This window comes from Eurytemora carolleeae, unplaced genomic scaffold, assembly GCF_000591075.1.
Source record: "Eurytemora carolleeae unplaced genomic scaffold, Eaff_2.0 scaffold1836, whole genome shotgun sequence".
Classification (NCBI taxonomy): Eukaryota; Metazoa; Arthropoda; class Copepoda; order Calanoida; family Temoridae; genus Eurytemora; species Eurytemora carolleeae.
In genome coordinates, this window is record NW_019397723.1 from 21408 (window position 1) to 45858 (window position 24451).

At 31.7% G+C, this 24451-nt stretch overlaps 2 protein-coding genes across 3 annotated transcripts in view; both read right to left on the reverse strand.

The window, feature by feature from the left end:
- Window positions 1-1690, reverse strand: part of LOC111715646 (probable E3 ubiquitin ligase complex SCF subunit sconB) — a 21223-nt gene extending 19533 nt beyond the window's left edge. For both annotated transcript variants that reach the window (XM_023490994.1, XM_023490996.1), the window contains exons 1-2: window positions 1596-1690; window positions 28-85 (exon numbers count right to left, since the gene is read on the reverse strand). In XM_023490994.1, coding sequence (XP_023346762.1) covers window positions 28-85; window positions 1596-1647 — 110 coding nt within the window. In that variant the 5' untranslated portion in view covers window positions 1648-1690. The remainder of the gene's footprint in view (window positions 1-27; window positions 86-1595) is intronic.
- A 2842-nt stretch (window positions 1691-4532) lies between these two features.
- On the reverse strand, window positions 4533-19420 carry LOC111715645 (uncharacterized). The gene is made up of 9 exons (XM_023490993.1): window positions 19363-19420; window positions 17988-18085; window positions 16386-16464; window positions 14279-14356; window positions 8002-8057; window positions 7305-7390; window positions 6934-6999; window positions 6202-6299; window positions 4533-5466 (listed from the first exon to the last, which is right to left on the reverse strand). Exons 3-9 carry the CDS (start codon window positions 16441-16443, stop codon window positions 5342-5344), a joined length of 567 nt encoding a protein of 188 aa, XP_023346761.1. The 5' UTR covers window positions 16444-16464; window positions 17988-18085; window positions 19363-19420; the 3' UTR covers window positions 4533-5341.
- Window positions 19421-24451: the final 5031 nt, after the last annotated feature.

Sequence of the window (24451 nt, forward strand, 5' to 3'; positions counted from 1 at the left end):
TCGACATACCTCCGTAATTTTATTTACCTGACATAAATCACAGCTTCCAAGTCCCAGGAAGTTAAAAATGTCAATATTTTCAAAACTGCAAAATAATCAAATCAGCTTTTCAAGAGAAAATGTTCATTGGTTTAAAAATATTAATCACTAGCTTGGATACCACGCTTTGCCTGGAAACAAAACTCTCCAATGCAATTCAAATTCAAATTTTAAACTAAACTAAGACCAATCCCGTGGTGTTACCGTTTTCTCTGATCACAATTTTGAGGCAAATTGGTCAAGGGGTAACTTGCAGAAACTTACATATATTCCCCTGAGGGGTGAACCAAATACTGAAACTTTTATATTACATTGAAAGCTATTTAAACTATAAAAAACATTTGATTGATAATTTGAAATGCATTTGTTATAACCGTAACATAGGAACTGGGTCTTTGCCTCAAACTCTGATTTTCTAATCACTATATCTTTGCAACCCAATGTCGTAGACCCTTAGATATTTCAAACTATGAATTCTGTTGGACAAAATAATCTAAGTTTGAAATATCAAAACCATCAGGTTGAAAAGTTACAACGACTAAATTCCTTAGTTAAGAGAATTTAGAATATCTCAAGGTGCTAATGCAAGGAAAGTTAATTGCGGTTGCGTATACTCTGCGTACATATTGAAACCAGTTCTCTTTGGGCGAAATTTGTAAACAAGAAAAGATGCATCAGTGTTCGTTTAGTATCCGAGGAGGTTAACAGCATTTAATTTTGATAATTTTGAAAACTCACATAAAAGTTTTCCATGACCAGAATATTTCATAGATTATTTTTGTAAAAATGGATTCCATATCAGGATGTGACATCCGTCTTGTGTTTACTTTTCCGCCCAAAGACAGTACACTGCAGTACAAAAAATGCGTACACCTCTGAAATAACTTTACTTGCATTAGTACCTTGCAGAATATCTCTTCTCTTACTTTCCATTGAAGAGTATTTTGGCGTAATTTGAGTGTCCCTGTAACTGTAAAATCTAAGTAACAATATGAAAGATATTGTCCTACAAATCACCAAATTCTCAAAATTTGTCCTCATGGTCTAATTTTCAAGTGATCCTTTTTGCAAATATAACAATGCTCGATTCACAACAGTACCTCTTGTCTAATCAAATATGTATTAAATATCATATTATTTTCAACTGTAGTTTCTCTTTAAAAAATGGCTCGCTAATTTCTATCACAGGGAAAAAAGGAACTTTCAGAATTAAAAACTTTTTAACTTGAAAACGACAATATCTTCCACATAATTGATCATTACTAGGTTTCAAGGGTACCGTTATAAATCGGGCATTGTTATATTTGTATGGAGTGTTACTTGAAATTACGCTTACATGTCCCTGTGGCAATGATTTTTCCTTATAAAATAATGTTATTGGACGTACATGTGGCCAGGAGATTACATACTGATATGCTTTCTTGTTTTTGTGTAAAAATAATAAATCATAATCATATCTTGTAGTAATATATTTATGCTTAAAAACAAACAAGAATGTTCTAATTTTTCCTAAATTTTTCCGCGTCATTTTGCAATCGAAAATTTTGCAAATTTTCCTAAATGTACGCAACCTGCCTCCATCAGGTCACTGAGTATATCACAATACATCCCAAACGCATTTTAGATAAATCTAATATTTCCAGCAATTTACAATTTGAAAATGTCATAATGGCAGTTGAACTGAGATTGCAGTGTTATTAAGAAATCTTTTAGGATTCATTTGAGACCTACCAGACGTTTTTACGGTGCATATTTGTTCAGCAAGAGCACAAATGAAATCTTTAAAATCCTCATTGATTGTCCATTTTAGAGGGATGATTTTGAGAAACAGGTTGAGAAAATTAAAATTAACTCTTATTTTGTTATTGGTTTCTGTAATGTCTCAGTGTTCAAAACCATTTTCAGCAGATTTCCTTGAATTTTTATTGAAAAGACGACATTTGAAGGTTTTGAAAAATCTACAGTGATGAAAAAGAAACAATTGCTTCTATTATTGATTTATATGATTACTAATGAGAAATATGTTCTTAAACATCTAATTAGTTTACTGTAGAAATTTGGCTACATTTTTCTTCGTCGTTTTTGAATAATTTTCATAAAACTGACTCTCAAAATCATCCATTCAAAATGGACAATCTAAGAGGATTTTAATAATTGAATTTACGCTCTTGCTGAAAAAATATGCACCGTAAAAACGTCTGATAGTTCTCAAATGAATCAAAAAAAATTCTCAATAATACTGCAATCTCAGTTCAACTACCATACATTGCTAGTCACTCCCTTTAATGTACATCGAGTTTAGGCGAAGTTGATACAATATCTCAAATTACATTTTCTTCAATTAGCGTTTCGTAATTTTTACAAATGGTCAATTTACAATTCGGCAACAGTTTACATTTGATCAATTATTAAAAACTAGCGCTATAACATATCATTCCACTTCTTCCACTACATTTGGTCAGCTTTTACAAATGTTCTTATTAAAGTATACAATTGCATATGGTTCAATTTGCTCCAAAGTATATAAAGTTTTAAAATATTATTTTTATTTGATTTTTCAAAGAAAAAAAACAATTGTTTAATGGTTCACTGCACCATTTTGTTAGAAAAAAGAAAGAAAGAATTTTGTACAGTCGTCTTCGAAGTATAGTTATGAATACTTCTGTATCATTACATCCTGCTGATCCAGCAACGATCAGCTAAAATAAAGTTTTCTTGAGTTTGAAAATTTTGGGCGCTAACGCTCGTGGATTTATCATCCTTTTATTCAAGGGAATTATTTTTAGAAATAATTGACACAATGTAAATTGTATTAAAATCTTATTATTCATATGTTTACATAACAGAAAACCCCTTTTTGAGAGAGAATCCAAGATGCCTGAAAAGCAATATTTGGCTAGATTGCAATTTTCTAGCAAAATTATTTAAATATTTAATTTCACATTTTTGATTTTTCTAATTTTCTGGTAATTTACTGAGGAGTGTAGGATAGTGAATTTATTTGTAGGAAATGTAGGATAGCGGGTCTTGTGTATTACTATAGAAGTGTAGGAATATAGTGTGCGCATCAGTAGGAAGTGAGGGTAGGATTGTGTGTATTACTCGGAAGAGTAGGATGGGGTGTATTTGCAGGAAGTGTAAGATGTGTGTGTACTTGCAGATAGTTTAAGATGTGGGTGTACTTGCAGGAAGTTTAAGATGTGTGTGTAATTGTACGAAGTTTAAGATGTGTATGTATTTGTAGGAAGTGTAAGATGTGTGTGTATTTGCAGGAAGTGTAAGATGTGTGTGTATTTGCAGGAAGTGTAAGATGTGTGTGTATTTGCATGAAGTTTAAGATGTGTGAGTATTTGCAGGAAGTTTAAGATGTGTGTGTATTTCCAGGAAGTTTAAGATGTGTGTGTATTTGCAGGAAGTGTAAGATGTGTATGTGTAACTGCAGATTATAGCGGCAGCTATATCTAAGGCAGGTCAACTTAAACTAACTCTACTAAAAATCAGCTGTTAACAGGGTTAAAGGGAACATTTCAAATTATTTGGTAAGCTTGCAAATAACTCTACTTCTTCTAATGAGATTTTATTAAAAAATTATAGAAATAGAATACATGTGATGAACAATATTTTTTAAAAGAAAAATACAAAAAATTAAAAAATTACAAAAACTGAAAACAATATGATAAATTAGTTATTTTTCCAATTTTTGAACAAAATTTTGACACGAATCCCTGTAATATTGGATTGCAACCCTAGGAATGCAATCTGATAAATTGCGAATTTGGTTAGAAGTGCCTTGCCTTCCCTCGACCATGTTCAGCCTTAAAGCATACCTCGCTACTCTCGTGATGCATTAAGGTCTTGGGATGCCTCGGCAATGTAATATTTCCTCCAAATTTATTGAAGGTAAAAATAAAATGAGATATTAATGTTTTGCCAAAATAAAATGAAAATAATGTATTAAGAAAGTGAAAAAGTGAACAAATTTATAATCACAAACAAGTTTATTAATCACAAAATATACACTAAGTTAAAAATAGCATAAAGTAATTTTTGTCTATTTTGATAAAATAAATAAATAAGTCAGAAAAAATAAGTTTTGGAAACCAAAAGCGGGAAATAAATACGAAGAAAGGGATAGTTTACGTTTAAAGAAACATAATAACTTTTAGATTCTTAACGATGAAATTTTTTTCGAAAATTTTTGAGCTGACACTGTTCATAAGATAATGAAAAATTTTCAAAGTAAGAGAATCAAACAATTTGTTTCCGTCCTCCGAAATTCAAAAAGGCAAAAATCATTATGCAGAATAAGGAAACACATTTTTCGTTTTTAGAGAAGAATATTAAATTGTTTTAATTGTTTGAGTACATAACAGAAAATACGAAAAATTGTTATAAAATAATTATATATGTTAATATATATAAACAATGATATATATTATTAATAATATTATGATATATATAAATAATATATATATAAACAATGATGACTCCTTTTTCATAGAGTTTCCATGGGCTTTTCATTTCATCAATTCACAAAATTTATACCTAATTCTGTTAAAAACTGCTATCATTGCATTTTATATTATTTAGTTAAAAAAAATGATAGCTATAATGGGATATCACATCTGTAGGTTTACGAGTAGCATTTAGCGCAATGATGCTCAAAATTTGTATTTTTCATTCGACATACAGATGGATAATACAATCTCTAGTTGTAACCTGCATCAAGATAAATCTAAGTATTTAGGCACATAACGATTTGTATATTTTGTGCTACTGTTGCAAACATTGTGAATGGAAACCCTACTTTTTCATTGCAAAAGTGCTCAGGTTTTTTTTGAGACATCTTTCATCAGTAAGATTTTTGATTTTATTCCAAAAGTACAAAAATGAGGAATATTATTCGTATTTTATAAAGGGTTTTTGAGATATTTATATATACATACATTGAGAGCCAGGAAATCTGTGAAGTGGGAAGACGACATTAAAAATATTCAAAGTGTATTTAATTTTTAAACAAAGTTAATAGTTTAATTATTATCTTAAAAGATTATTTAAAATTGAAATGGTCTGTGTGCAATGCACAATTGCTCTGTTCCATTTACATTTGACTATTAAATACCATCAATTGAGTCTAAAACCATCTTCCTATTCTAGAGTTTTCACTGTATATCTACAAAGTGTTCTTTGTGAATATTTTGTTGAATGTTAAAACATAAGCTGTTGGATATTGCATATTATAAAAATATCCATTTCTCTGAAATAATACTGAACCTGCAAAAATTAGTTTATTCCATGTTCATCAGGAGTAATGAAAGGATAAGGATATGTTTAATACTAAGAAAAGTACGTTTATGAAAAACGGTTTCCAGCTGAGTACAACTGTACTGCAGTACACTATGCCTCCAGAACTCTGGGGCGGAAAAACTGAAAAAAGTAAATAATACATTTTGATATTTATAGTATTTAACGACATGCATATAAATTTAGGAAATTTCAAATAATTTGTCATTGTATTTATTTACAAATACAGTCTTTTCTAATACTTCTTATTCTTACTTTTTACACGGGCATTGATATCTTCAAGATTTTTAGCCCATTTACAAGATTATAATTGATGCAAAAAGTGTAAAGAAGTTTTTGACCTTATTTCAGATTTCAGTTTAAGTAATCCTTCTTAGGTAATTAGAAAGCAAAATACAAAAAATTTCGTTAAAAAAATACTCATCATTTCAAAGAAAGTTAAAGAAAGTCAAAGAAAGTCAAAGAAAGTCAAAGAAAGTCAAAGAAAGTCAAAGAAAGTCAAAGAAAGTCAAAGAAAGTCAAAGAAAGTCAAAGAACGTCAAAGAAAGTCAAAGAAAGTCAAAGAAAGTCAAAGAAAGTCAAAGAATCTACTAAATATTGTTCAAAAGTTATTAACACATAATTACCATGTACTACCCACAAAGGATGAATTTTAATGACGACCTCAAACTTGTAAGATTTAATCTAAGGGTTAAACTTGGAGGTTTTGTCTATATAATATAATATACTCAGTTACAGGTATTTGGGTGCTTTGATAAAAAGATAAACAAGCTCAGCTGTAGAGAATCACAAGTTCTTAAGACTAAATGAATTCTGTACAGTCGTCTTTGAAGTCTTAGACTAATTATAAAAATGAACCTGACTGTAGTGTGAGGGTGGGGGAAGGGAGGGAGGTTCCAAAATTGTTTTCAGCTGTTACAATCACTTGTACGCAATCATGTACATCAACTTCGATACTACAGTACATTATAGTTTTGGTCAAATTAATCAATTATAGCATATATTTTATCTTTATATATAATTAATAAGTTTCATCAAGTGTATCATAACGGTTCTCTTTAAACCTTTCTATGATCAAGGAAAGTTAATTGCGGCCGTGTATACTCTGCGGACATATTGAAAACCGTTCTCTTTGGGCGGAATATGTAAACAAGAATTGATGGCATCAATGTTCGTCTAGTATCCGAGGTTAAAAGCATTTAATTTTGATAATTTTGAAAATTCACAAAATAGTTTCCTATGACCAGAATATTTCATTGATTATATTTGTGAAAATGGATTCCATGTCAGGCTGTAACATCCGTCTTGTATTTACTTTTCCGCCCAAAGTCAGTACACTGCAGTACAAAAAATGCGTACACCTTTGAAATAACTTTCCTTGCATTAGTACCTTGTGATCAACAATGAATTAAATATCCTTTTCCCTGTGAAATTTTTTAAAGGATAAAATTGACGATATTTTCCTCAATGCTACTCAGATAAAAGGTTAAATGATATATGATGACAAGCTATACTCTTTTTATTATTATATGAAGGTGCACTTTGAAAAGCGTCAACACTCCCTTTAAGACAATGTACAATATATTTTACCTAAAGCTGAAGCATTGATTGGTACGCGCAGTAGTTTCCAGCAATGTTATATTCCATTCAGAATCTCTTAAAAACAAACAAAAAAGTTTCACTTAAATTTCTTTAAATATGATGATACGCAAAGGCTGAATTTGATCTTTAAATATCATTCTAAAGAAACGAAAAAGTAAGAAGCAAAAAGATCAAATAAATTCTGCGCAGTCGCCTCTGAAGTCTCTCTCTCTGTGGCTAATACTGTATTTCCATTCATTTAATATCTCTAATAAGCCATTAATAATATGTTCTCTTATACTTTTTAGTCCATATCTCATAATTTATATTCTGTAATTAATTCTGTTGAATAATTATCTAAATTATTCTAAGTAAATTACCTAATATCTGTACGCCTATTAATGTTTCTTGTTTGAATATTAAAAAACAGTACACTGCTCACAGATACACTTTGACCGTACACAACCTGTACAGAAAACAAGTTTAATTAATTAATGTAAGAAGAAATTAAAATGGTCTCCTTAGAAGATTTTAATAATAGCGTCCTTTCAATAATTTTAAAGATTGTGCCATAACCACATTATTTCAAATAGCGTCCAGGGTAGTTTTTAAAAGATTGCGTTCTTTCAAGATTTTTAAAGATTGTGCCATAACTAATTTATTTCAAATAGTGTCCAGGGTAGTTTTTTAAAGATTGCGTCCTTTCAATATTTTTAAAGATTGTGCCATAACTAAATTATTTCAAATAGTGTCCAGGGTAGTTTTTAAAAGATTGCGTCCTTTCAAGATTTTTAAAGATTGTGCCATAACTAATTTATTTCAAATAGTGTCCAGGTAGTTTTTTAAAAATTGCGTCCTTTCAAGATTTTTAAAGATTGTGCCATAACTAAATTATTTCAAATAGTGTCCAGGGTAGTTTTTTAAAGATTGCGTCCTTTCAAGATTTTTAAAAATTGTGCCATAATAAAATTATTTCAAATGGCGTCCAGGGTAGTTTTTTAAAGATTGCGTCCTTTCAAGATTTTTAAAGATGGACCCCTTAAATAGATTTTTGAGGATGACGCTGCAGTAGCTTGCCTGAATATTTGGTTTGGTTCCAGGTCTGCTGGAGAGAACTGGAACTGTTGGTTTACCTAAATCAATCAATCAATCAAATATAAAAATGTTTAAAACCGGTTAACCAATATATCCTAAGCGGGGATCTTTTGTGTTGGAGAATTTCAATATTAACAGTGAGCAGGTTTAATTTAATCATGTTTAATCTCTTAATTACCATGCCGGATATCGGATAAAAATTAAATAGATCTGAAGATTAACAAAAGATCGAGATCAAGCTTAGATCTTGATATCCACAATTCAAAAGTTCTTAACTCTTGAATTTTTTTTTTAAACTTGTTCAGCTATAAAAGATAATTTTTTTAACAGACTGTAGACTTAATTTCAAAGGCCCCTCAATTTTAAAAATAGTGACTCTTCCAACTCACAAGGGTACCTCCCATCTGAGAAACACTAAGGGGACCTTTTCTATTGAATTTTGTTTAATTAATTTTAATTAATTTCATTTAATTAATTTTGTTTAATTAAGAAACTTTTAAGAAAAAGAAAAAATCTTTTCCCGGTTAGATATGAATAACTCATTCATTTTTGATCAAGCAAAGGTTTTAAAGGTACTGTTGAGATTCGAACATGCCAATCTATACATGGCGAGGTGCTTGAAACTACGTTTACAGTCCTATTAAGCAAAGATTCTTTTTACAACTATTTTAATCTGTTTTACGTATATTTCTTTTTTTAAAGGAATCAAATAGTTGTATAGCCTAGATGGGTCTCAATAAAATATTTGGAGAATTATATCTCTGCACAATATCAATGGTGAAATAAGATTAAGATAAAGATTAATTAACGCAGTGCAAAGAATTTTCTTATCTCTTGCTCCCTCCCATGGAGTTTGTGAAACATAAGAAGATTAGGATTCTTTTGAACCTTTCTCTTTCTTTCAGCTTTAGCTTTATTTTGCGTTCTTATGTTATATATTATAAAGGGGACTGCAGTAGTTGTAATTACAAGTGAACCTGCATTTAACTATAGGCCCGTGCACAATTCACAACGGTACCCCAACAAATTTCTTTGGTTTATAACGTGGAAGATGTTTCTATCTGAAACAATGTTAAAATCTGACATTTTTATTCGTTGTGTCTGTAGGTTAGGTCGGGAAATTTCTTCACTAAATATCACAAAACAGGTTTATCATGTTTAGCATTCTTTTCAAAGGAGTTAGGAATTGACCCGCAAAATGAAATCCATAGCCTCCTGATTCGCAGAATGACCTCCAAGCCCCGGCAAAACCGTCTCCGTGCCTCTCGCTTCACCTCCGTGCCTCTATCATTCTGTCTACATGTCCCGCATTGAATTAGAGCTTGGAGTCATTTGCGTGGCTCATGGCGGCCCTATGAACCACTCATCTAAGTTATCAAAATGAAAAAGATGACTTGTGAAATTATTCTCAAATCATCATGTTTAATGGGACCCATTGCATAAAATCTTTTGATTTTCTTCTAACTTTTCAAATTATAATCGTACACACGGGGTTAAATGTTCAAAATTTAATTTCTTTCACGGCATGCGCCCCTCCCCCATCACCCCAAACCCTGCCTTAAAGGGAGTGTTCGCGAAAAATGAAAGGGGGTATAGGCTTAATGCGATAAAAAGCGCTTTTGATCGCTACTAATATTACTTCTACTGTTGCGTCTATATAAGGCGAAAATTGTTAAAGACGCCTCATACCGAATAACTTAGCGTCCATACAAAATGAGAAAATTGCAACATACGACTTAGACCGTAAAAAATCAATTTAATTTCAAACAAATCATTCAGATATTACAACCTATAGTCATCGATGAATACTTTTGAGAGAAAGTTTCAATTTGAATTTGCTTAAAAAGCATTATGCAATGATTTTCTAAAACGATTTTTAACAATTTTAAATCTTAAAGCTTTGTCTGATCAAGTATGTATATAACAATCATTATTTATTTAAACATTGAGTATTTTCAGATTGGGGTTTTCTGAAAAGTGAATTGCGCATTTCTGTTCAAGAAACAATCATGAAGAAACTTTCAAACCATATTTAATAAAAAATGACGTTAATTATTCATATTTTGATCAGGTTTATAGAGAGTACTGTTGTGACTCAGATATTCTTCTCTTGAACTCTTGAACATATGAAAACAAATTTTCAAATCTTCCATCCTTATGTGACTAGAGGCTGTATAGCTTGACCCCCGGAGTGCAATGAGGAACTAGAAGAAGATGAGAAAATAAATCCTTCTTTTTATACTTCAGCTTATACACGAGATTTAACAGACTCTACAGGGACTGGGTGTGCTATATTCATTGACTCTCCATTCAAAGCTGACAGTGTCAAATTTATGACGTTACAGTTGAAAACTTTGTCTTATCAAGTATATCAATCAGATATCAATGTTTATGATTTTAAAAAGTGATTCTTTTCAATTGTGACTTCTCTACAAAGTAAAACCGTCGAAACATATAGAAATGATCAAATTTAAACACTTTTAAACCTAAAAAAAACGAAAATATCTTCCACATTATCTAGTATAGAAAAAAGGTTTCAATTGAATCGTTGTAAATCGGGCATTGTCATCTTTGCTTGAAAGCCGGAGGTCACTTGAAATCACGCTAACAGTCCCATTAAGTGGGAGAAATGTACTAATAAAGGAGAAATATGGAATCCTCGTTCTTTCCTGCAGCAAATACAACTAAGTATTAAATACTAGTTTAAAATAAATCTATAGTTTATAATTTACTTTTAAAAAAGTCGAGTTTATCCTTAAACTTTTCTGAGTTGAACTCGATTATTGTTTCCTGAAATGAGAGGGGGGGGGGGGGGGGGGGGATCATCTTTAACGAAATGATAATTCAATACAAACGAAATAAACACGGTTATTGAACTGACTTTTATTCATATAATTAGAAAACCAATGGACCAAATATTGCCAATCTTGTGAAATAAAGTGGAATTCACCTTTTGACTTTTATCGGTTACAAAAAAACAAACAAGCAAAGTATATATTTATTAGGCTTTTATGGCGCTTCGCGACCATCTTCTATTTAAATTGTGAACATGCTTTCTTTAAATACATTTTAAAACAAAGACAACAAAATTTTGCGGATTTTATAAAAAGAATTTTCAAAGATTGAATTTTGTTAGAGGCAAATTTTTGAAAATTCAATCATTCATAAACCTTCCATGGGGTCACATGAGGTTCCACAAAAATTTGGGCTCGATCGGTTCAGTCGTTTTGACGTTTATAGGATACAAAAAAAACAGACAAACAATCAGACAGATAAGCAACTTAAGGGACGATTGTAGAGAATTGTTTAGTCCGTTTTCTTGTATTTAGGATTCCAATTGTAGAGAATTGTTTAGTCCGTTTTCTTGTATTTAGGATTCCAATTGTAGGGAATTGTTTAGTCCGTTTTCTTGTATTTAGGATTCCAATTGTAGAGAATTGTTTAGTCCGTTTTCTTGTATTTAGGATTCCAATTGTAGAGAATTGTTTAGTCCGTTTTCTTGTATTTAGGATTCCAATTGTAGAGAATTGTTTAGTCCGTTTTCTTGTATTTAGGGTTCCAATTGTAGAGAATTGTTTAGTCCGTTTTCTTGTATTTAGGGTTCCAATTGTAGAGAATTGCTTAGTCCGTTTTCTTGTATTTACAGTTCCAATTGTAGGTCAAAACTGGCATATTTCTGTGCTTAATCGTTCAGTAAACCATCACAATACTCAATTGAATGCAGAACCCAAAAATCAAGCTTCAAATCGCTGTATTTTAGAGCTTTTAGTCATCTTTACAGTCTCATCCTGTAGATGATATGAATATAAATAAATATCATAATATGCATTTATCTTTAATGTGTTTCTTTAACAACATTAGAGATTAAATTAACAATTTTTAATTTCTAATTTAAAAATTTATCGTTATCATTGATTCGTCGTATATGCCGGTATATTTAAAATATAAATCTACAAACTTGCAATAGCTGTACAATAGAATACAGATATCGAAATAAAATACTGTCAAATGAGGTTTTGGAATTTACTCAGAGGGTGTGGGGATTAATCTAATAGAGAATCCAAACCCCCTACATCCCCCACCAGTCAGTAGCCACAAGAGAGATCTTTTGAATAATGGATGAATTATGAAAATTGTACAGTGGGACCTATTAAACTGTGAAATGTGAAGACGACATTTAGGGAATCTTGTTTGTACTTGATGTCGTTTTTAAGAAAATCTTAGCTTAAACATCAATTGATAACGTGACATTGGTTTGTTTTCATTAACCTAACATAACTTGATACCAACGTTCAGCGGTATTTTCCGTTCTTTTTTCTTTAAATTACGGTTTGTTAACGATCGCAACTTCTGATTAACGACGTTAACGGAAGATTTTTTAGAAATCGTTTACGGCGCCAGCCAATCATAAGACAACATTAGTAATCATTAAAACAAATAAAAAACATCAAAACTCATACATTTAGTTTCTATTTTCAGTAGTATGCTATTTTAAGCAGAAAAATTAACTAAAGTTTCAGTTATTGTAAAACACATCCAGTTCGTTAATCTTCTTTATGTTCCATTCTTTTTTTCATGATTGTCTATTTTCGTTCGTTAACGATTTTAATCTACAAAAAACGCTAGAGGATTCTAGAAAAAAAGTTTCGTGGATTTTCTAAATTTTATAAAAATTTTATTTAGTTTGAGGCTAATTTTTGATATTTTGTTCATGCATAAACCTTCCCTAGGGTCAGGTGAGGTCTCACACAAAACAAACAGACAACCAAAGTATATATAGAGGTTTTAAATATCAGATCATTTTGCACTTTGCTTTCTAGATAACAAATCAAAAACTGACGTGATTTTATTTAAATTCAGTCCGGACATACCTGGCTGTCGTTAGCTTTGCGTGTGTGAATCCATGTTGGAATTTACATTAATTAAATCAAGAAAGAACTATTTCGCGCAAACAGATCTTTGTCCAGCACTAATGATTCATCTATATATAAATTTGGCTTGTCTGTCTGGGTGTCTGTTTGTTTGTATCCAATAAACGTGAAAACGGCTGAACCGATCGGGCCCAAATTTTTTGTGGTACATCACGTGACCACAGTGATAAAAATTAAAAAAAATGTGTTTTAAAGGTTTTTAATTTTGTAAAAAAGATTTAAATTCTTGAAAATCCGCGAATTTTTTATTAAAAATTCGCAAAATTTTTTCTTCTTTGTTTTAAAATGTAAACAAAAAGAACAAGTTCACAATTTAAATAGAAGATGGGCGCGAAGCGCCCTAAAAACCTGGTATTAAATACATTGAGATCTCCTATATTAATTTTCTATAACAGGACTAAAATCTACCAAGAAATGTTGTTTTTAAAATCATTATTTTTCAAGTTCAAATATTGGATTGAGAGGGTCAGCAAAAACTTGAAGCTGTCACAGAAATACAATATTTCAAATATGTTTAAACTGTACAACACTTCACTTGAAGTTTGTCAAAATTCTTTTAATAAGCTTTATATCTGGATTCAAAATTTCAGCAACTAAATGAGACTGTATACTGAAGTTCAAGTGAGTCTACATGTATAGAGTTGCATGTCCGATTCAAGAGAATGAATTAGATATTATTTTATTTTTATTACAAATAATAAAAATAAAAAATAAAATAAAAGTTNTCCCGACTAATTAAGCCTCAAATAATACCATGGATTCCTGAATAACACTAAAATTAAACATATTTGTAGGATGACAGAAAACGGTTTAATTACATGCATTAAGTTTATAGATATAAGTGTAACTAAAGTATCTATATGAAAGGTAAGGGGATATGGTTTCTTCACACATTGAACCAAGGTGTTTATACTTAAAGGGACCGTTCACTTATTTGTGTAATTTTATGGTACACTAATTAGCCTATTAACTATTCAATTTTATTAGTTTTACTTTTCAATGATATCTATACCTTTGCATTGACACTATTTAAACGTTTTTTTCAGTAACAACACCCCAATAAAATCTAAAATTATCAGATTTCAATGGCATCATGTGTCAGCCATTATATAATAGAATAGAAAACTTTTGATTTGATTTTGACTGCTTAACAATAACAAAAATTGTTTTAAAAAATGTCGGACAGGATTGAATAGGCTGGGATGGGCTTGTTCAATAACCGTTAATTATTCACATTGAATTAGTTACTGAGCATGGTTCGATTACGTCAGTGACCTGTACACAAACTCTATCCCCCCTACCTTGGACATGATTAGAGGAAAATTTACCAGATATTGTTTGCGTAGCTTCAGCATAACCAGCTTCATTTCTTGCAGAACACGTTATATTTCCTATATCCGTCCAATCTAAAGTAAAATTTATTTTAACTTGACGTCATAAGTCTTAAATAGGTTTTTAACCTTTACATTGAGACTAATATAGGTTTTTATCTTAACATCGAGTCTAAAACAGGAATTATATTCTGAAAATCCACGAAATACCAAAATACCGAGGTTGAGTCTCTCTTGCCTCGAAAAAAAAATAAAAAATCTTAAAACCCAAGGATCTTGAAAAATATTTTCAACATTAAATAAATTTATTTCCGGCGTCCAAAACAAGTTCAAAGGATCAAATTCAGAAATGCGCAGACAACATATTTCTTAGTAAGACAAGTTTCTGCTAACAGAATTCAAATCTGAAACTTTTAGGAAATGCAATAAATCTAAAAACAATTTGTCTACAAATCTCGAATTCATGTAAAAGCTAAAACAGAAACAAGTTTTCCAGGAAAAGTAACAAGCTTGTCTCTTTGATAGAGAATATCGACGAACTGGGAGGACTGTAATTATTATTTTTACTTTCCAACTTGAAGTGTTTCTATCTAAAAAATAAGTTTTTAAACACAAAGATACATTTCAGACTGCACGGAATTTATTTGGCCTGAGCTGAAAACTTTAGAATGGTGGATATCGAGATTAATGCTTGATCCTCTCTTTTTCTTAATATCGAGACTAATCTAATCTTGTACTTGTATCCTGAAAAGTGTATGAAATTCAACCAATCAGAGTCGCGTACGGTATATGAAACCGATAAATTTGAAATTTTGCGCGCCATTTAAGATTATATACAGAAATGGGAGGAACTCTTTAAAAAAAACGGGTTTTTGATTTTTCTCTACTATATCCAAGAAAGAACGGTTTAAGAAGAAAATAAAAAGTGAAGTGTGTTCATTGGATACTCAGATTAAGTAATCGGGATTCAGGATATCTCATTCTAAAGTTTTCAGCTCTGTTTCCCTTTATTCATGAGTACCTACAAACTTCTTTCTTTCTTTGTGAAATAATTAAATAATTAAATTGAATTAGCCAATTAAAAGAAATTATTAAGAGAGAAGATTGAATTTAAGCTCCTAGGGACCGGAGGGGGGGCAACATTTGAATTGTAAATTGAAAACATTTTGACTTCTTGGATACTTTATAGGTACACATACAGTTCAATTACCTTACAAGTATACTACTGTATCTCTCGTTGAAACAAAATTAGCAGAAAAAAGCAAACTAAGTTTTTATGTTCTTCACTCTTTAGTTTCAGATTTGAAAAGTATGATAGCTCTAAGTTCTAGGGGGGGGGGGGGATGAGTTCTTTACATGTCTAGGGGGATGCACCCTTTGCTCCCGGCCCCCTGTATACGTCCTTGTATTTTCATCATCATATGGTAAGAAATTCTGATCGTCTTTAGCCCTCCAAAAGTAGCAGCATTCAGTCGTTCTGTCCAGTCTGGACCACCCAGTGTACAATATATTCAGACGTACTGTCCAATCTGGACTACCCAGTTTACAATATATTCAGTCGTTCTGTCCAGTCTGGACTACCCAGTGTACAATATATTCAGTCGTTCTGTCCAGTCTGGACTACCCGGTGTACAATATATTCAATCGTACCCTCCAGTCTGGACTACCCACTGTAGAATATATTCAGTCGGTCTGTCCAGTTTGGACTACCCAGTGTAAAATATCGACGCAGCACGTTTTATGCAGCAAATGTGGTCTGGCAAGATCAAAGTGAGCTGTAGGACAAGTTATATAAGACGAGTTGTCAATTTTCAAAAAGAAATTCATATTATTCATAATAAATTGAGGTACTTTCTTGATATTTTATGATAAAAAACTAAACTGAATACTCGCCTATAACACTAATTTTCTAATCCTTATAACTTTAAAGCGCCTATAACACTAATTTTCTAATCCTTATAACTTTAAAGCCTAATGCTGTAAACTACTAAATCATGTTAGATTAAATTATTAGAGTTGCAAATAAAAACTATTAGGTTCAAAGATATAGGGATTTATAGAAGATAAGATTTTGAGACGAGAAATCAGTTGGAATTTTGCTTACTTATGGTTTTGATGTGTAGAATATTGTTGTTTAATAAACTATGTTTTAATGGATCCATGGAAACACCATTCCACCAAACCTAGATTATACAGTTATTAGTTCCTGGTTTCTAGACCAATGTAGGNCCATGAACCCTGCAATGTCCTCACCCGCAGTCACATTTTAAAGCATTAGTACTTTTAATAATAGTTTGTTTAAAAACACCAATTGTTTTAAGGAGTCAAATTTTGGTTTCCCAGATTTACAAAATACCTAAACTGACCACAGAGTACATACGAACCATTAAAGAATATAAAGTTCGATCTTTAATTTTATTTCAAGTGACTCTCCATGCAAAGATTACAATGCCCGATTCACAACTGATAATTCTGATACGTTTTCCTCCAGTAGAAATGTACAGTTCACTTTTGTAGAGAAAACTTAATTAAATAAAATCTGCTTACATAATTCATACTAAATCAGAAAAAGCTTTTCAGGGTACCGTTGTGAATCGGGAATTGCCATCTTTGAATAGAGGGTCACTTGAAACATGCGCATACAGTCCCTTTCATAATATTTGAAAAATAATGTTAGATAAAAGGGGGATTTTATTTCAGTTGAGATAAACTCAATTTAAAAACTAAGTAATTTATTTCCCTTGAGAGTTCGTATCATCATTTTATATAGTGTTCAATATGTACCCAGAGTTTTATGTCACCTTCTCTAATACATTTCCAGCTTCCTACCTGTCCTTCTTCCCATCTTCATACCTTCCCTCCTTCTACCTTCCTATCTTCTCACCTTCCCATCTTCCTACCTTCCCTCCTTCTAACTTCCTATCTTCTCACCTTCCCATCTTCCTACCTTTCCTTCTTCCCATCTTCATACCTTCCCTCCTTCTACCTTCGTATCTTCTCACCTTCCCACCTTCCCATCTTCCTACCTTCCCTCCTTCTACCTTCCCTCATTCTAACTTCCTATCTTCTCACCTTCCCACCTTCCCTATGGAACGACCTCTACCTGAGGTTGAGTGCAGGCCTCCTCAAAACACCTTCCCCCTTCCCCTTTCTACCTTCCTACCTTCCTACCTTTCTACCTTCCTACCTTCCTACCTTCCTACCTTTCTACCTTTCTACCTTTCTACCTTTCTACCTTTCTACCTTCCTACCTTCCTACCTTTCTACTTTTCTACCTTCCTACCTTCCTACCTTCCTACCTTCCCACCTTTCTACCTTCCTATCTTCCTACCTTCCTACCTTCCTACCTATAACCTACCTATCCAGGGGCAGACACAGGATTTAAGTGAGGGGGGGGGGGCAAGATGTTTTTGGAACAAAAAAATTGATAATTAGGAACAAAATTAAAGGATTAGGACAGGGATTTAGGAACAATAAAAAGATTGTCCAGGAATTAGGAACAAAATTAAAGGATTAGGACAAGGATTTAGGAACAATAAAAAGATTGTTCAGGAATAAGGAACAAAATTAAAGGATTAGGACAGGACCGCCACCCCCTGTGTCCGCCCCTGTACCTATCCCCCCTCCCTGTCTTCCTACCTTCTCACCATCCTACCTTCCTTCTTACCTTCACTCCTTCCTACCTACCCTGTAGAATGACCTCTACCTGAGGTTGAGGGCTGGCGTCCACAAAACACTGTAATTCGACCACCAGATTACAATTTGTTACGGCTATCCTCTGATCTACACTGACACGTGGCGTGTCTAAACAAACCAATTACAAGTTGACTGATTGATTGTATGATTGTTGATTGATTGATTGATTAATTGGTTAATATTTTCCCTAGATTAAAAATTTTGAAATTGATGTTGATCCCAACCATAATAAAGTAGTTAAAGCCGATGTTATTTTCCATGGTTTAAAATATATATTTTGTAAGCCAAGAGCACTCTTTAGTTCTAACAATATATCAACCATCAAAATAAATAATTAAAAATTTCTAAATTTTAATGAAAAGTAACATGAAAACATTTCAAAAAGGTTTAAACGAAAAAAAGATAAGTTTCAAATCTGCACCATTAAGCTGTTTGCTCTTGTTCGTTTCAGCTGGGCGAACGGCCATGGAACAAATTGACTGAAATTGCAAATCCATGTGTTAAACAAAATTTGACATTTTTGAATTTTCACGGGCAACGCCGGACACTTCAGCTAGTATTCACCATTCAATAATGAAAACAAACATGTATTCCTTAATTTTGACGAATAAACTCAAAACAAACTGTGTCAATACAATATAGTAGGGCGGACTGAACTAAACTTTGTCAATACAATATAATATTGCGGACAAAACTAAACTTTGTCAATACAATATAATATGGCGGACTAAACTAAACTGCGTCAATACAATATAATATGGCGGACTAAACTAAACTTTGTCAATACAATATAATATGGCGGAGTGCGGACTAAACTAAACTTTGTCAATACAATATAATATGGTGGACTAAACTACACTTTGTCAATACAATATAATATGGCAGACTAAACTAAACTGTGTCAATAAAATATAATATGGCAGACTAAACTAAACTGTGTCAATACAATATAATATGGCAGACTAAACTAAACTGTGTCAATAAAATATAATATGGCAGACTAAACTAAACTGTGTCAATAAAATATAATATGGCAGACTAAAATAAGCTGTGTCAATACAATATAATATGGCAGACTAAACTAAACTGTGTCAATACAATATTATATGGCGGACTTAACTATACTGTGTCAATACAATATAATATGGAGGACTAAACTAAACTGTGTCAATACAATATAATATGGCGGACTAAACTAAACTGTGTCAATACAGTATAATATGGCGGACTAAACTAAACTGTGTCAATACAATATAATATGGCGGACTAAACTATACTGTGTCAATACAATATAATATGTCAGACTAAACTAAACTGTGTCAATACAATACCAAGATTTTTCCAATCCGATTATTGTTCATCACTAATGAATAAAAGTTGCGTACACTGAACTATAATGTGAAATGTTCCAGAAGATTTTCCGACACTGTTTGTAGCCTCACATCTATAAATAAAGTTTTTATGAATATGGTTTTTATTCTAATCAACTTTTAACTGTCCTTTTATTAGTAGTTCAATATTATCATTATTATACCTTCTTCTCTCTTTAGCTCAGTAATTTCTCCTGTGAGACACATGACTCTAAAACTAGCAAACGTTTTCAAGTTTAGTAGAAAACTATAAGAAAACTTGAACCAATTTATTTGATCAAAATTCACATGAAAAAAATTACATATTTTCATAATTTTCTCATCCGTTCAACAAATACAAATGCTCAATACGTAATTATTGAATTAGTTTTTGCATCTTTTTTGTTAACTTTACATGGAAATCACAGTTTTTACTTTAACCGGGGGGGGGATATCACCCCCCTGGCCCCTCCTGTATAGTTATGTCACATTATCACAGTTTTACATTATATATTTTTATGTTCTCATTTTCTAAATTTGGAATATCTTATAAATTAAAAAATCTAAGCTTTCCAACTATCCAACATAATTAGCAAGTTGATTTTTTTAAATCTCAGAATTATTTGTGTCAATTTTCGGTTGACCTGGTAAAAAACGTTGCTCTTGAGTTCGATTCAAACAAACATGGATATCCCATTCATTCGTAATCAAAAACGATTTAATGGATACAAATGTGAATCAGACAAACCATTTAAGAATTCATTAACAGTCCCTTAAAGGGAGTGACCGGGTATGTAAGGTAGTTGAACTGAGTATGCAGTGTTGTGGAAAACTTCTTTAGGATTCATTTGAGACATATAAAACTTTTTAAAAATCTGTAAATCCTGAGTTTGAGCGCAAATTTAACGTTCAAAACTCCTGATTTGGGGGCGGATACGCTTTCAGAAATAGTTTTTTTTTTAAATTATTAATTAACGACGACATAAAATGTAGAAATATTCTACAATAAACTACAGACGTCATGTTTAGGAACATTTTGAGAAACTAAAAATTAATCTTATCATCGAAAATAAGTAATCATGTTCAATTATTAGTTTCTATTATCTCATTATTCTAGTTTCTCGTTATTCACAAAGATGTTCGCAGATTTTCTATAACTATTATTGAAAAGACGACATTTAAAGAATTTGAAGAAATCTGCGAATAAATTCAAAGAAAATTAGAAATACAATATAATAATGAAAACGAAATAATCGATTTTAGCATTGATTTATTGACAAATTTCTTTTGAGAAATATGTTCCTAGCCATCTAATTAGATTACTGTATAATTTTTACTTTATTTTTCGTTGTCGTTATTTAATAATTTAAAAAAACTAATTCTGAAAGATTATCCATGCACCCCCAAATCAGGAGTTTTGAACGTCGAATTTGCGCTCAAACTCAGGATTTACAGATCTTTAAAAAGTGAAATATGTCTCAAATGAATCCTAAAGAAGTTTTCGACAACAATGCATACTCAGTTCAATTACCTTATAATAGCCGTTCACTCCCTTTAAACAGGAACCATATTATGGTTAATTAAAGGCCCTGGTTAAAACAGGATGTACTTGAATATAGTTATACTTGATATTTACCTATAGGAATATTGGACTTGTCTCTGAACCAAGATATAACAGGGTTAGGAACCCCCTCAGCTGCACATCTTAGGGTGGTCACCTCACCCTCACTGTATACCAGTCTACTCTATATAACATACAGCACTGTGTTTAAAAGGTCTCACGCTCTCAAGCAAAAATTGATGAGAATTTTGTCAATTTCTTCTTAAACACAAAAACTAACAACAAGTGCTTTATAGTGTTTATAGTGTAAAGGGCTACAGAAATGCATAAGCGAGTTAATTAGAGCGATAAAATCAAAGCCCAAGACGATGCGACACTTCAAAGTCGACCCTGTCTTTTAAATTAATGAAACTTTTCATAAGTACACTGATTTATGTGACAGTTGTAGGAGCTTATATAAATTCAATACAGACTACAATTGTGCGTATTTAAAAGTAGTTGATTTCTTATATACTTTCGATTTCAATTTTGATTTATATCAAACTGTTAAACAGCATAGATACACAAAACTATAGAAGTCAAGAAAAGCTGTCAATTAATAAATCTTCTCTGTGCTTTCTTGTAAACTTGTATTTTGAAAAGAGCTTGGTAACCATCAAAACTTAAATAAAAAGTCGTCTTCATGGTATTGTCATAATAACCTACCACTGAAGTTTGTTTCTTAATATTTTATTTCTTATGTATCCAAGGTTTCATGCATCTTTAGATTTATATCGACATCATTTGTTTTGTTTGTCACACTTTAATGCGTCAGAAGTGCAGATACACAAATGCATCCTTACATGTCACGTTTGTTCGACTTTCAGGCGTCTGCAAGTTCTAAGATGTACATGGCTAGGGCTACAAAAACGTTTTTTCGAGTTGGTGACGTAAAATCTAAAACTATTTCATTAGGACACTTAAAATTCGACCTAGTCTCGAAAATTGATGCTAAAGGAATTGAGTCATTGCCACAAACTCAAATTTTCGAATGCCTATATCTTTGCAACCTGATGATGTAAACCTTTGACATTTTCTAACTTAAATCATTTGATTTAACAGAATTCACAGTTTGAAATATCTAAATTGCATTTCGTTGCTTAGATATAGGGTTTAAAAAATGAGAGTTTTTGACAAATTTTTTTATATAGCTGTCTTTATTTGTTTTCACTCTTTAGATACTTTCAGTTTAAACATTTAATCCTTTTTTTAAAAGGTGTATTTTACAGTGAAGGTGTCCCAATAAACAAAAGTTTTAATTATTTAAAGGAGAATTATGAAACCGAAGTTTAAATTCCGAGATCTATGAACCAAGTTTTTTTCCTTTTTAAAATGAAGTTTTACACTAAGACAGCAGCTAAACCCTTTTGTATAAAGATCTATTACTGGACTTCTAGAATTTATAGATTTTCTTTCAATTTCCCCCCTTGAACACTTCCCTGCAGTGCACAGCCTTGTTGCACCACCAAAAGCCATGATGTAGGGATGGACATTAAGCAAAAACTATCATTATTTCAATTAACAAACGGTATTTGTTGTTTTAAAAATCATCTTTTAAACTATTTCAATCAGAAAGATTTGGCATTAATTAATTAAGAGGAAAAGTTTCATAAATGCTTTGTCCTCAAAATCAATCTTCAAGAACTATTAATAACAACGATTAGTAACAATTATACTGAATTGCTAACTTTTAGCCTTTTTTAATTAAAAACAACGTTTACATCGATTACCAAATAATAAATTACCTACAGACAGAAATAGTAAAATCAAGGAACAACATGTTTATAAGTACAAACGATAATTGAAGAAAATTGACAAGATTTCCTAAAATATGTCCCCCATGCCCAGGCCTAGAAGGAAGGTCGATCGTCAAATAGAAATAAAGACTTTACAGTTTAAAGTTACAGCAGAGAGGAATATTGTGGAAGCCTTGATAAACCATCTTTTTTAAACGTATAATGGCGCCATGTTGGAAAACCGTTATTCTTTTTGTGAAATCCTTTTTCATACGCAAATAAGCACACGTTTAGGAGGCCATTTTTTCACGCATAATTACGCCTTTTTGGAGAATATCTTTCTTTGTCATTTAGTGCCACTGTTTTAGAAAAAAGTTTATACGCATATTGGCGCCCTTTAGGGGAACTCTTTGCTTCTATAGGCATAATGCTAAAACTTTAGAAAAATGTTGTTATGCATAAATGCGCCTTTTTGGGGAAATATCTTTTACATACGCAAAATGGTCCGGTTTTTAAAAACTATTTTCCGATAAGTATTTCGTTGCTATAGTACAAGGAAGAATATGTTTTGGAAACTATGTCATAAAAGCTTGGAAATTTATTTTAGCCGAAAAAAAACAATATTTTGTTGTTGTGACTTAAAAACAATTCCTCGACAGGTGACAAGACTCTATTGAGTAAAGCAACACTTTAGATATGCACAAAACTGCAAAAGAATAAGTTTTTGGTAAACTGTATATTTTTTAAAAAAAATCTTACAGCTGTCATCTATAATATTTAAAATGATTGTAATGATCATGTTTTTAAAGAATTATTTAATATCTTCCCTAATAAACAAAACAAAAATTGCTCATAAAATTTAGAAAATGCTCACCTTTGATGGAAATTTTTGAACAATCGGATGAGTCAGAATCTTGAGATTATAGTTTAGCGTATAAACTCTACCTTTCAAGTCAACCTGAGGGCGAAACTTATGAGTCTTAAATCTCTGATTTGTAGGTATATGAACTTATGAAGATTGGACAGTGGACACCACCGAGGGAGGGATGGCTGCTCTCTGGGTTTTTGAATTGCCCCCCGGGTTTTGGAGTGCTCCCAGGATTTTGGAGTTGCTCCCAGGGTTTTGGAGTTGCTGACAGGGTTTTGGAATAAAATGTGAAAATTTATCCGACCTTTTATGAAAAGTCCTTTAAAAAGGGTATATTAAAACCGAAAATTGAAAAAAGGGCTCTGCTACCCCTTTTTTGCTGTCTTTGTTCAGATATTTGCAGAAAAAAATCACAAATTTCAGTCCAAGTAGCCTGTGGCGATCATATAGTTTTGATTAGCCAAACTGTCAACACTTGTTTTAGATTATACATTAAACATTATTGGTAAATGTAAAAAAATACTTTTTTTAGCTCTAAATTTGACTCAGAACAATTTTTATTTTGTGACTGTTAAGTTAAAAAATTCACTTTTAATTCATTAAAGTTTGTTTTAATCAAAAAATTGTATTTTTCTGCAAAAATCTTTAAAATAAGATGTTGAGATGTATAAAGATGTTGAGATGTATTAGACCGGCTCTAGTGAAACCTTCGTGTATCTAGCTAGAAGAAAAGATTTTGTTTACATTTACCAATTATCTTTAAAGGGACCGTTCACTTTTTTGGGTAATTTCAGGGTAAACTAAACAGCCTAAGCGCTATTCATCGGTAATAGTCTTACTTTTCAAAGACAACTGTGGCCGGAGAAAAAGCCGATTTTTCGTTCAGAATTTGAGCGCAAAGGAACGGTTCCTTTCTATACA